The 12,527-nt window shown below is 45.7% G+C and overlaps 1 protein-coding gene across 1 annotated transcript in view; it reads left to right on the forward strand.

Moving 5' to 3' along the window:
• The window catches only part of SORCS3 (sortilin related VPS10 domain containing receptor 3), a 584,039-nt gene that overhangs the window by 244,800 nt on the left and 326,712 nt on the right, over positions 1 to 12,527 (forward strand). Inside the window, exon 3 of the mRNA XM_055299867.1 lies at positions 8,256 to 8,355. Within this exon, the coding sequence (XP_055155842.1) occupies positions 8,256 to 8,355 (100 nt within the window). The remainder of the gene's footprint in view (positions 1 to 8,255; positions 8,356 to 12,527) is intronic.

The following is a 12,527-nucleotide window of genomic DNA, read 5'->3' on the forward strand; positions in this document are numbered from 1 at the left end:
AAGCCCAGTGGTGGCTCTCATTCAAATAGCTGGGGCAGGAGGACATAAAGATGAATTAATTATTCTGTGTCATTGTGCCTCTCTTTGTGAGACTAGATAATGCAGCTGAGGAGTCAGATGACACAAAGAGGTCACTGAGACCTTTGTGAACTTCTGCCTTGGCATCGGCCTTACTGTGGCTTTTTAAAACAGAGGATGGTACCAATACTCACTTGGAGAATGAAGTTATTTAAAAGACTTGCTTTTGGCTTGAGGTCTGAAATTAGTTATATGGCTAGTTATTTGTGATCAGGCTGGGCTCCTGCCATTGCAAAGGTACAAATTAATGTGGCTTGGAGCACTGGCCCTAAGATGAGAAGTGGAACAGGCCAGAGGGGAGCATCACTGATTTTCCCATTTCAGTTATAAAGACTCTCTGGGCAACCACTGGCCTGGAGCTGTTTTGTGGAAACTCCTGACCCTGACCCTAGAATGGTCTGTGGTTTACCACACACCAGAGCCCCTAATTGCCTGTGGGTTTTGATTGTTGACTATCCTCAGTGTAGTTCAATGGAACATACTCAGGGGGAATGGCTGGTGGGTGCTTCCCCAAGGCATGCCACTTTGAAGCTTGGTTCTGTCTTCTGATTTTCCAGGCAGCTGGGCCATATTGTACTTTCATGGTACCAAATTGAAACAGTGACCAAAGATTCTTTAATGATTTATTCGGTGTTCATATGCCTTACCCCCTGTTACTGTAAAGAGTATAAATCAAGGAAGAGAAAACAAGGTGATTGCCCTTGAGGAAAATACAATCTGGTACATTCATAAAAATGACAATCATAAGCATTTATGGAACAAAGGCTTTTATCAGATCCTAGAGTAGGTATCTCATACCTCTTCATCGACACAACCACCACCGTGTGGTCTGAGCTGAGGCTTAGAGAGCAGACCGCTCGCAAAGCTAGTTCTTCCAGCAATGTGCCTCCTCGTCGTTGCCCAGATCCCATCTTCTTTGTTTTCTCTACTTAGAACTGGGCTCTGCACTTTCAGAGATTCTAAAGACATTTCGTTTGTTATTTCTCTTTTAAGGATCTTTTAGTGGTTGCTGAAAAGAAAACTTGTCCATTCAGAGAATAAATAGGGAACTACAAGGTGCCATTGATACAAACGCAGAGGAGGGCGTGGGCTGAAGTTGTAAGAAGTCCCCACGATGTAATCAGTAGGAGGAGAGCTGAGAGTCAGAAAAAAGGGGGAGTCTGGACAGTTGCCAGCCATCAGCTCATTGGGAGAGTGGGAAATGGGAGGTTAGATGGGGCTGGGGCTGACTGTGAATGTGGTGCTCATGCAACCATTTTGACACTATGTGGCAGCTGCACCTGGAAGGGTGAGTTGAGGCATAAGCCACCCTGGCAGGAATCTTGGGAAGTTGTCTCAGAGACAGAAGGAGGGGAAAAGTCAGTTGGTGGAGATAGTATGGGCTGATCGTCTGGTGCAGGGGCTGCCAATTTATGTACCACCTGCTTTTGTAAAATCAGTTGTATTAGGACACATCGACACCCATGCATGGACACACACTGTGTGTGGCTGTTCTGGAGCCAAAGGGCAGAGCCAAGTGGTTGTGACCAAGATCAGGGAAACAATATTTGCTCTCTGGCCCTTTTATAGAAAAAAAAAAAAAAGTTTGCTAACCTGAGCTGGAGTGACTCATAAGTGTCTGAAAGGGGAGGCAAAGCCTAGTGACTGGCACACAGTAGGTGCCACAATAGGTAACAGATATGTGTTCATGAAGAAATGAACAAAAGAAAATAAACTTGCTTACAGGAAATGGAACAATCAAGCCTGTGTGGCTGAATTTAGATGACCTCACAGAGAAAGGAGTCCTGGAGGAGAGGAGAGGCTGATAAGTGAATCCAGGAGTGAAGAACTTGTGGTCCCCTTGCAGCTTTGCTCTGTGGAATCTGGGGCAGGGGTTGTGGAGGGCAGGAGGAGAGGGCCAAGGAGCAGGCTGGTAAACCAGAGGAAGGCAACTGCTGCATAAGGGAAGTGGCGTGCCCGCCAGATCCCGAACATCTGGTGGGCCGATGAGAACTGGCAGCGTGCCTTCCAGAGTCCTCTCACCTCTGGCAGGAATGTGGCACTGGGACGGGGGTGTTGAGTTGCAGCTCGGCTCTACTGGGAAGCTGACTTGGCTGCGTTGGCTGAAAGTTTTTCTTTTCTGTTCTTTTACTTTTAAAATAGCAGCCCATATGCTTGTTGCCACCAGCCTCTCCCCCAGAAGCTCACTAGAGGAGCAGGAGCTTGCTGCATGGATAAAAGAAGTTCATATTCTCAACTCAGCTCTGGAAGTTGTCATGGAGAAGGTGGCCCTGGTGAACAACCAAGGTTATGGCAGATGAGATTGGAGTGTTCTCCTAGAACGTGCTAGCCCACACAGAGCTCTTGTGAAGGACCATCAGGATAGGCCAAGAGCCCCCAGTGGTCACGGGACTCACTAGGAGTCAGGTCCGGGCCTAGACCCAACTACGTCTCTGAAGTTGAAGGTGGAAGGCATCCAGCCTGCCAGTGAGCACTGGGTACCTGGGAGTAGCATGAGTGCTTGGCAGCTGGGAGGCCCAGCTAGACAACAAGCAGGTTCCCGGTCAGGTGAGGGAGCCATGGAGCCATGGAGCATTTGCACCCATAGTGGTGCAAATGGGAAAACCAGGGTTAGCATTAGTGGGGCGAGGATTCAGGGCCCTAGATACTAACTGATGCTCTGGAATCGGAGATAGTTGGGATGAGACTAGTCAAAAGCAATGGACTTAGGCTCTGGGAATAAAGAAAGGCTTGTTGCTGGAGCTGGAGAGTCAGGGGTTATCTACAGGGAGTATCTACAGCCTTCTTGGAGAAAAAAAAAAGTAGAAGATATGCATGGAGTTTGAAGCACTAATTGCATATCAGGATGTCTCCCCTGAAAAACTTCCTTTCATAAATACGTAAGAAGCCACATATAAGAATGTTCATTGAAACATTGCTTACTGTTGCAAATTTTAAACGAAAAAAATTTTTTATTAGTGGTTGAATGGATAGACAATGGCTTATTCATAAACTATAATGCTCTACAGTATTTAAAACTGGGTGAATTTGGGGCTCAGTTGGTTAAGCATCTGACTCTTGATTTTGGCTCAGGTCCTAATCTCAGGGTCCTGGAATGGAGCCCTGTTTCGGGCTCTGCGCTCAGTGTGGAGTCTGCTTAGGATTCTTTTTCTTCCTTTCTCTCTGCCCCTTCTCTCACTCACATGTGCATGCTCATTCTCTCAAATAAATAAATAAACCTTTTTTTTTAAAAGGATGAATTATGGCTAGGTGTGTCAACATGGATAAATCAGCAAACTTGAATATTGAGCAAAATAAGCAAGCTGCAGGATAATGTCCTATATAAGGCTTATGAAAACATGAAAACTCCAAATGGCTATATGTTGTTTATGGACACAGATACTTGTTAAATCTAGTAGTGGTCACATGATTGGCATCTCATTGTATTTTCTGTGTGCTGGAGATGATTCATTAAAAAGACAGGAAGAAAGAGCAGGAGGACGTAGTAGAATAGCCTGATGGACTTGGGTAAGCTGATCCAGGGCACAGAAGCCCAAAGCCCTTGCACCTCTCATGTGTTGCCTTCCAGGTTCATTGTGTATTTGGAATGATTCAGAATGGTTACTGGCATAGTGCCAGGCTCATGGCAGGTGCTCGATGCACATGTGTGATGTTTCTGGCTTTCTGGATGTTTCAGTGTTGGGACCCTAGTGTCAAGATTTGAGAGGTTAGCTTTGAAATAGGAAAAAGAACAGGGCCTAAGTGACTTAGTTGGTTAAGCACTGCCTTTAGGTCAGGTCATGATTTCAGGGTCCTGGGAATCGAGCCCTTGCATCGGACTCCCTGCTCAGCAGTCAGACTCTCTGCTCAGCAGTGACTCTACTTCCCCCTCTGCCCCTCCCCCTGCTCATTCTTGTGCTCTCTCTCTCTGAAATAAATAAATAATAAATAAATAAATAAATTATTTTTTAAAAAAAGAAATAGGATAAAGGAGCCTATTTCTTCCAAGTGACCCCACTGACAGATGTCTGGAGCGACAAGGTGGAGGATGATCCACTTTCCTATAAAAATGAATTCTGCAAGTGCGGCTATCTTTGGCACTGGGGCTGAGGCCTCCTTGCAAGCTGCCTCCCACCTCAGGCAAAGGGGTTCCCCAGAGCTTCGTGGTCAGTGTGGTGTGAAGCATCTATGCTGGAAAGGACAGAGACCTGGTTCCCTGAGGTGTCTTCAACGAGTGAGGCCTTTTCAGTGAGGCTGAATAAGCAGAGGAAGCTAACAGGTGGGGGATCTTCTGTTGGGAAGTCCCTACTCTGGGAGAAGTAGCCCCTCCAAGAGAAGCGCAGAGTCACTCTGAAACTGTGGTGCAGCCTGCAGAGAGAGAGAGACTATGTGTGATGCTAAGCATACTAGCTTTGATGACGTTTATTTGGATTCTGGAAGGAAGTTTGTTGAGACATCAGCCACACGGGGAGCCCTGAGAATTCAGTTCTTTATAAAAGTAAGATGTTTGCTATGTATAGAGTGGAGAAAATGCACTGGTTAGAACACAGCTTAGCTCTGTGTTGGTGGCATAAAGATATTTAATGTTCAGATGGGGCCTTATGATTTTGGGAGTTCAACCTCTTTTTTTGATGGTGGAATAGGGCTTGACAGACTCTCTTCTTGGCCAGACTCTAGTCAGGACCCTCTGAGCTCTTTGTCAAGTAGGCTCTGCCTTTGGGTGTGTCCTCAAAAGCCCACTTTTACCAAGAATCCTGCTAAGTCAGTTTAGCCAGAAGCCCCTACCCTCAATATATGACTGATCTCCTCATCTCCGTGCCCTAGGTCATGATCCCCTGGCCTACCTTCAGTAGGAATCCTGTCAGGTCAGTTTATAAAAGAATTACTCTGCCCTCTGGTAATGCTCCATCCACTGACCCCCACCCTTCTCTTTGGCTATAAAGTTCTTGCTTTTTGTTGTATTCGGAGTTGAGCCCAGTCTCTCTCTTATTGCAAAGCCCCATTGCAGTGCCCTTTAGACATATTACCATTGTCCTGAATGAAGTCTCCCTTACCATTTTAACAGGTGTCAGAGAATTTTTTTTTCTTTAAACAGGTGTAGGAATTGGCTTGTCCACGGTAGCACTTTGCATATGTTTGAGAGTCACTTGTAGAACCTCGATTTCCAGACTCAAGGTTCAGTGTCCTTCCTCCAGACCATGCTGTCTTTATGCCTTCAAGAGTGCAGAACCAAGAAGTGATTCATCCTATACAGTGTTCCATTTCTACTAATAGAAGTATACAACTGACTCCCTCTAGAGATTAGGGTGTCTCCTTCCCTGCCCTGGAGAGGATAGGATCTTGGGGTGATTGGTCACTTAATCTTGATGCTTCTGCTAGTGATCCACAGATCTTTGCCTGGCACCAGATTAAACCTTTCCAGTTGTACCAGCATCCAACTGTATGCAGTGTGTTTTCTAGGTGTGGCTATGTGTTGAATGGCCACTAGACATTAGGAGTTGGTCAAAAACTTGACCAACCAAGATCATGAATGGCCACTCTTTCATTCTTGCAAATTACGACAAAGCAAAGTGAAGAATACACAAACCAATGCATTCAGCACTTGCTTTGCACCAGACATTGGGGCTATTATTAGAAACAGCTCTTGCCCTTACAGCGTTACAGTCAAGGAAGAGATCTCTGGAAAAAAAAAAAGTTTGACTAAAACAATAGGATACACGCTAACAGAGAAACATATCTGAGGTGGTATGGGAACCCAAAGGAAATCATGATTAATTTCCCAGTGGGGAAGCTGGATGGAGGGTGATATTGGTGGTGCTGAAGATTGGAGAGAAATATCCCAAGCAAAAGAACTAGGACAGGGATAGTTTAGGCATAGGGAATGATATGTATAGAAATGAGAGGCAGTGAAAATGCATGACATTCCAGAAAGTTTGGTGAGGCTGTAGAGAAAGGGGCAGGTAGCAGGTAGCTGGAAAGGAGTCTAGTAAGGAAGACCGAAGCCAGGTTTGCCAAGACTCAGCTTGGAAACTATGTCCTCATTGTGCATGGACTGCAGGTGATTACTATGCAGGTGGACAGACCTGGAGGTTGAAATATAGCCTGATGACAGCATGGAGGATGGCGGGAGGGGGGAGAAAACTGGAAGAAGAGTATCCAGTTGGGAGACTATTGCAAAAATAATGATGCAGGAACCACAGCGTTGGAGTGAAGATGGAAAGACCACAGGTCCAAGTTATTTAGAAGATAGAATCATTAAGACTTGGAGACTGAGCTGGGTTTGAGAGATAAAGGCAACAAGAAAGATTGGGAGTGATTCCCTGTGCTTAAAGGTAGACAGGAGACAGAAGATAAGAAGTCAATTTTAGGGGGGTGGCTGATTTTAACAGTTCTTACAGTCACTGACCATGTGGGAGCCAGTAGCCCAGGGAGGGGCCTGAAATGCTGATGTTTGTTTGTTTAGTAAACATGCTGAGTGTGTATGATGTGTAAAGCCTGATTCTGTACATTTGGGGGAGAGGAGAAGTGAATACCCTTTTATTTTTATTTATTTTAAACATTTCATTATACCTACATCTTGTCATGGGGTTTTCTATGTGACATATTTTTGCATCCTTACAAATGCCTAGTGAGATGAAATCTCCCTAATTTTTTTCAGCTGAGAAACCTGAGGCTGTAGCAGGTTAAATAACCTGCGTGTGGTCATGCAACCAGAGAGCTGAGGATCTAGCAGTGAAATAGAGATTTTGCTATGCTCAAAGGTCACATTCTTCTGTCTCACTGTAGTGTTCTCTGAGGTTCCTTGTCCTTTGGGAGCTGAGGTTGTGCTGGAGAAACAGAACTCATGACAATATCATAGAGCTAGAAGGAGGCATGCACAGTGTGCCTTGGGGGTGCAGTGGGTGGGAAGCTTGTTCTAGGGCAGAAAAGGGATGATGGGGACTGGGAAGAGGGCTAGTGAAGCCTTAACAGAGGTGAGGAGGGACAGCTCAGCTGAGTGTGGGGACATTGAATTTTCTCAATGAGATGAAGTACCGATAATTCTTAAAGGTCATCACACATTACCAGCCCTGGCGACTATGCTCATCAAACTAAGCTGTGCACCAGGGAAGGAGCAGATTCTGGACAGAAGGAGGGTAAAAGGAAGGAGCAGGCAGTTACTAGGAGAGGCACCCAGCCAGAGTCTGGAACTGAGATTTGATGCAAAATGCAGGCCCATGTGAGGTCAGGTGACCACAGAAAAACAAAACTGAGTTGGGATTCTCTAAAGCCTGGGTGGGAGAAGTTTTGTGATCTAGCCAAAGAAGGCAGTGAGGTAAAGATGGGGTACAGAGCTGATGATACCAGTAGTTTTAAGAGGGAGTGAGGTACATATGGAGTGGAGTTGGGGAGTGAGGCACAAAGCATGGCAGCGAGGCTGGCTCCTGAGATCTCCTTGTTTGCCACCCGCTCTCCTTTCTCCGCCATGGGGAAGCAGGTTGAAGAGGAAGGAGCCTATGGCTTGGCCTGCCTTTGTTCTCTGAGTCATGATTTGTGGTTTTGGTATAAGGTCAGAGCCCTGGAAATTAGGCCCAAAGGACAAGGAAGTAGCCAGCAGGGTAATTGGAATGATGGACTATTGGCGATAATTCCACAGCACTGGCTTTTGACCCTGACACACCATTGCCTCTCTGGAAAGCATGATACCCTCTACCCACTGCAGCCCAGTGAGGCTGCTGGACCCTCTAAGCTTCTGCAGGTGGGACATCCTTCCACCTTGAGGTCCCTGAACCTGGGGCTTAGTGGAGGGGGCATAAGTTTGACTGGACTCCGGTGACGTCAGGAGACAGTCTGGCCACAGTCTGGCCTCTCACCCAGCTCCGGGCCAGAACTCATGTCCCTCCACAGCAGCACGCCGAGGACCCTGGGCTGAACTTGGAGTAGGCAGTCCGCAGCAGCAATGTCCACAGACAGCCTCACAGAGGGTGGGAAAGTAGGTCTCTGAGAAAGGTTGGAAGCAAAGAGGAGTGAGTTTAGATAGTAAGCAGATGCACTAGTCTAATTGCTCTTCCAGAATTAATGGGGCCTTTTATCTCTGAATCACTCCTGTGATTTGGGAACAAAAGTGCAAGTTGAAGGAGAGCTTGGCTGCCCTTTGAACACAATCCCCCATTTGGTAAAACAACCTCTCTCTTTCTTTCTTTCTCTCTCACCTGCAGATCAACGGATTATGGCACCACCTATGAAAAGCTAAATGACAAAGTAGGTTTGAAGACTGTCCTCAGTTACCTCTACGTCAATCCCACCAACAAGAGGAAGGTAAGTCTAGGGGTCAGGGGTCCCAAGCACTCCCCGCGGGGTAGCAGGGCTGCCGGGGCTTGGCATGAAGAAGAAAACCAATAGGCGTGGAGTCAGAGAGGGCCTGCTTTCTATGCCATGAACATCACAGCCACTGCCTGTAGTTCTAACTACCATGACACCAGTCGAGCAATAATCATAATAATTTCAACAGCAGCAGTAGAATTGTAGGTAGGAAGGTGTTCTCCTTTGCCTTATCTCGTTTATCCTCACGGTCAGTCTTTGGGCTAGAGGTTATTGTTGTTCCCATTTTACAGATGAAGAAACTGACGGTCAGAGAGAGGACATCCTTTTCTAGCCCGCAGTCAGACAGCGGTCAGTAACAGATCTGTGATTTGAGAGTGGGTCTGCTTGTCCCCGGGGCTGAGTTCTCCCACAGCCTCCCTCTTGCTGGTTTGTTTGCAGGGAACTCCTTGTCAACAGGGAGTCTGCGTCTGCCAAGGGAAGGATAGGTGGTCCCTGGATTCACCAAGTTGATCCAGAGCTGCTGCTGAGGCACAGGAGGGCAGACTTGGCTCCACTGGCTCCTCTGTTCTCTGACTTTCCAACTGACTTACTAGCCAGGATGTGGAGGAAATCATGTAAGGCCAGAGCTGGGTCATGGAGACACGCTGGGAGGAGGGGACCTGGAATCAATGGAACGATGGATGGTTTTAGAAAATAAATACTGTGTCATATGTTAACTCTGAGACAGGGTGATCTTTCTGTAGCCAGGAAGGCACTGCTGTTTAGAAATTTAGGCAGGCCCAGTAGCTCCTATAAACACACCAGGGATCTAAGAGGACATTTTAGAGTTTATTTTATTTATTTGACAGAGAGGAGGAGACAGCACAAGCAGGGGGAGCGGCAGGCAGAGGGAGAAGGAGAAGCAGACTCCCTGATGATTTGGGAGCCGGATGTGGGGCTCCATCCCAGGACCCTGAGATCCTGACCTGAGCCGAAGGCAGATGCTTAACCAACTGAGCCACCCAGGTGCCCCAATCTTAGTGTTTCTAAAACAGCACTCGCAAACTTTCCTCTTGCAATATGGTTTGCATTCCCCCATGGATTTCCAGCCCTTTCTTTTGTGAGAATCAGTGCAAGGCTGACATTCAATCCATTGTTCGGATGTCTCTGACCTTTGAGTCCAACCTGGTGGAGGCCAAGGTGGGATGATGACTTTTTTTTTTAAGATTTTATTTATTTATTTGTGAGAGACACAAAGAGAAGGCAGAGACACAGGCAGAGGGAGAAGCAGGCTCCATGCAGGGAACCCGATGTGGAACTCTATCCCAGGACTCCAGGATCACACTCTGAGTCAAAGGCGGACATTTAACTGCTGAGGCACCCAGCTGTCCCTGGGATGATGACTTCTGATGCTGCTCAGAGCAGAACAGCTTTGACTCAGACCCATGATATGAGCACTCACAGCCTCTTCTCTTCTCACTCCCACCTCTGCTGCCCCTAATCCCCAGCAAAGGGAGGAAGCAGAATGGATGACTCCTGGTTCCGTATTGATGATGGATGCCCAATGATCTAGCGAGGGGGTCCCAGACCTGAGTCTGTGCCCACCATCTAGATGGCTGATCATCTGTTACTGGCTTTGGTGGAGCAGTTTTTCTTTGCTTTGTCCCAAAGTTGCTGCCATATCCATAGTTTTCAGTATTGTCTTGTGACTTGTTGAACATCAGAGCTGGAAGGGATCATAGATTTTATCTATCTGCACAGTTATTATTAGTTCTTGAACTTCAGTGCTTTTGCAGAAGTGAGTAAAGCTCTAGATCTCGTCTCTGGAAATATGCACCTGCCCACAAGACTGGAAACAATTTTTAGCAGTTTGTGAATAGTTGGAATCCCGCCCAAGGACCCAGGATGTCCAGGATATCTCAGTTAGGAATCCTTTTTCTGTACCAATAACCTCATTTTACAGATGAGGAAACAGAAGCCAAAAAAAAAAATCCCACAGAGCCAGGTGAGAGGTCAGGACTCCTGATTCTCAGTCTAGATTTCTTTGTTCCAGACCACACTTTGCACCTTTTCCTCTTATACAGTTATAGCCTAGTAGCTTAAAATTTACACTCTACCCCTATCTTGGAAGCTTGAAGCAGTGCTTCTTGACCTACATGAAAGCTAGGTGCTACATCCATGGATTCAATAGCAATGATCTGTCTCAATTTTTCCTTTGCCCGGCCCCCTTCATTAAGAAGGAAGTTGAAGCCCGCAGAAGATAAATGTCCACCCATGTCACTCAGCTGGTTTGTGGCAGCATTGCCAGTTGTTCTCATGACTCAGTATAAAACTTTTTCCATTCTGCACAAATGACTTGGGGTCGGATGGAATCACATCTTGGGGTGTATGCGCTGTGGGAGAAGCAGGTAGTTGACACATGGCAGATGCTCTTTAGCACTGCTCTGTGACCTATGACCACAACAGAATTAATCATATTTTCTTATAGATGGTAGGTCAGCCATTTTTCTCTCAAGTGGGATGTAAAGGATCATACCTGTTTGCATCCAGTTTGGTGATCATCTGTTAGGTCTGTTTTCTGGGCTTCTACTCATAATGATGTCTCCTTTGGTCTTTTGCTGTTTTTCTCTACTCCTGACACTTCCTTATCTCTCCTTGGTCCAACCTAGAGGTGATTAGAAGCATGGGGTAGTCATCTGGATGGCTCCATTGGTTAAATGTCTGACTCTTGGTTTCAGATCACGATCCCTGGGTCATGAGATACAGCCCTGTGTCGGGCTCTGTGCTCAGCAAAGACTTTGCTTGTGTCTCTCCTTCTCCTTCTGCCCCTCCCCACCTAAAATAAATAAATGAAGTCTTTAAAAAAAAGAAGTGCAGGAAACAGAGGGTTGGTTAAAGCAGATGCTGAGGGTCAGAAAGAACAGAACACTGAGATTTAGAGACCACTGGTGCAGAAATGCTGTCTCCATTTCTCCTTCCTAGAGGTGATATCTATACCATGGGCTCCCTGGAACAGTTTCTCATGGGAATTAATTCCCACTTAACAAAAAGTTGAACCTGTTTTGTCTGTCTTCTCTGAGAAATGCCATCAAAGCACAGTTAACTCCCACCTAAGAGTCACTGCTGCCCAGAAAGTTAAAAGCATAGACATTTTCCTCACTCAGATTGGGGAAAGATAAATGACAGGCTATTGCCATGGTTTTATTTATTTTCTTTAATAGCAGTAGAAATTAATTCATAAGGAGGCTGTGTGATCCTGAAGTACTTTCTGAATCATCCAAGGAAAGATGAAATTAGATTCTGTTTCATTTTATGGTAAGTGTTTTTGATTGTCTTCTGAGCCTCTGGATGCTGACAATTCACAAATACTTTACATGGTGACTTTTATTTTAACCAGAATATTTGGTTTAGTAGAAATAACCCTTATCCAGCCACTTAGGCAAAATGACAGATATTAAATGAAAATCCTCTGGTTTATTTCCTTATTGCTTAGTGTTCTGGGTCATGATGACCTTGTAATTTGACATTTTTGTTTTCTTAACTGTGTCTTAAAGTTTAAAACCTGTGGTCTCTGGATTCTCATCTCAGCTTGCCTTATTCAACATCTTCTGATACTCTAGCACCCAGATTTTCTGTAGCTGCCCATGTTCATTGACAGCCAGTGAAAAATCCAGCAGATTTTCAGCTAATCTTATGGAAATACTTGCTTTTTACTTAATGAGTTATTTGTTTAGCAGATGGCTACTGCTTTCCTTGGAGGCTGTAAGAACATCAGAGATCTGTGGCCCCTGGCAAAACAGTAAATTGTGCTTGCATTTATATTGTTGTTGGCTTTCTAATGGTTTTTTTGACAACATAAAATCTCCAAACGCAGATAGCCAATAAGCCATTAGGTTGAAAGTAGAAGTGTGTCTTACATGTGTATAGTCTGCTTCTACCAGTAATAGTCTTAGCATTAGTTGAGCACCTACTATGCTAAGCTGCCCTTTAGGAGCTTAACCTATATAACCTCCAATCTTCCCAGCCACTTTAGAAGGCAGATATGATAAGGAAATGGCTCCATGTCGATCACCCCATGGCTGTATTACTTGTAAATGGTGGGTTTGCAACAGCTTTCCCCTTGATGAGGAAAGTGAGTGACAGATTTGTCAGGATACATCATCTAGCGATGCTGGACTCCCTTAAGG

The sequence above is a fragment of the Nyctereutes procyonoides genome, unplaced genomic scaffold (assembly GCF_905146905.1).
Source record: "Nyctereutes procyonoides isolate TBG_1078 unplaced genomic scaffold, NYPRO_anot_genome, whole genome shotgun sequence".
Classification (NCBI taxonomy): Eukaryota; Metazoa; Chordata; class Mammalia; order Carnivora; family Canidae; genus Nyctereutes; species Nyctereutes procyonoides.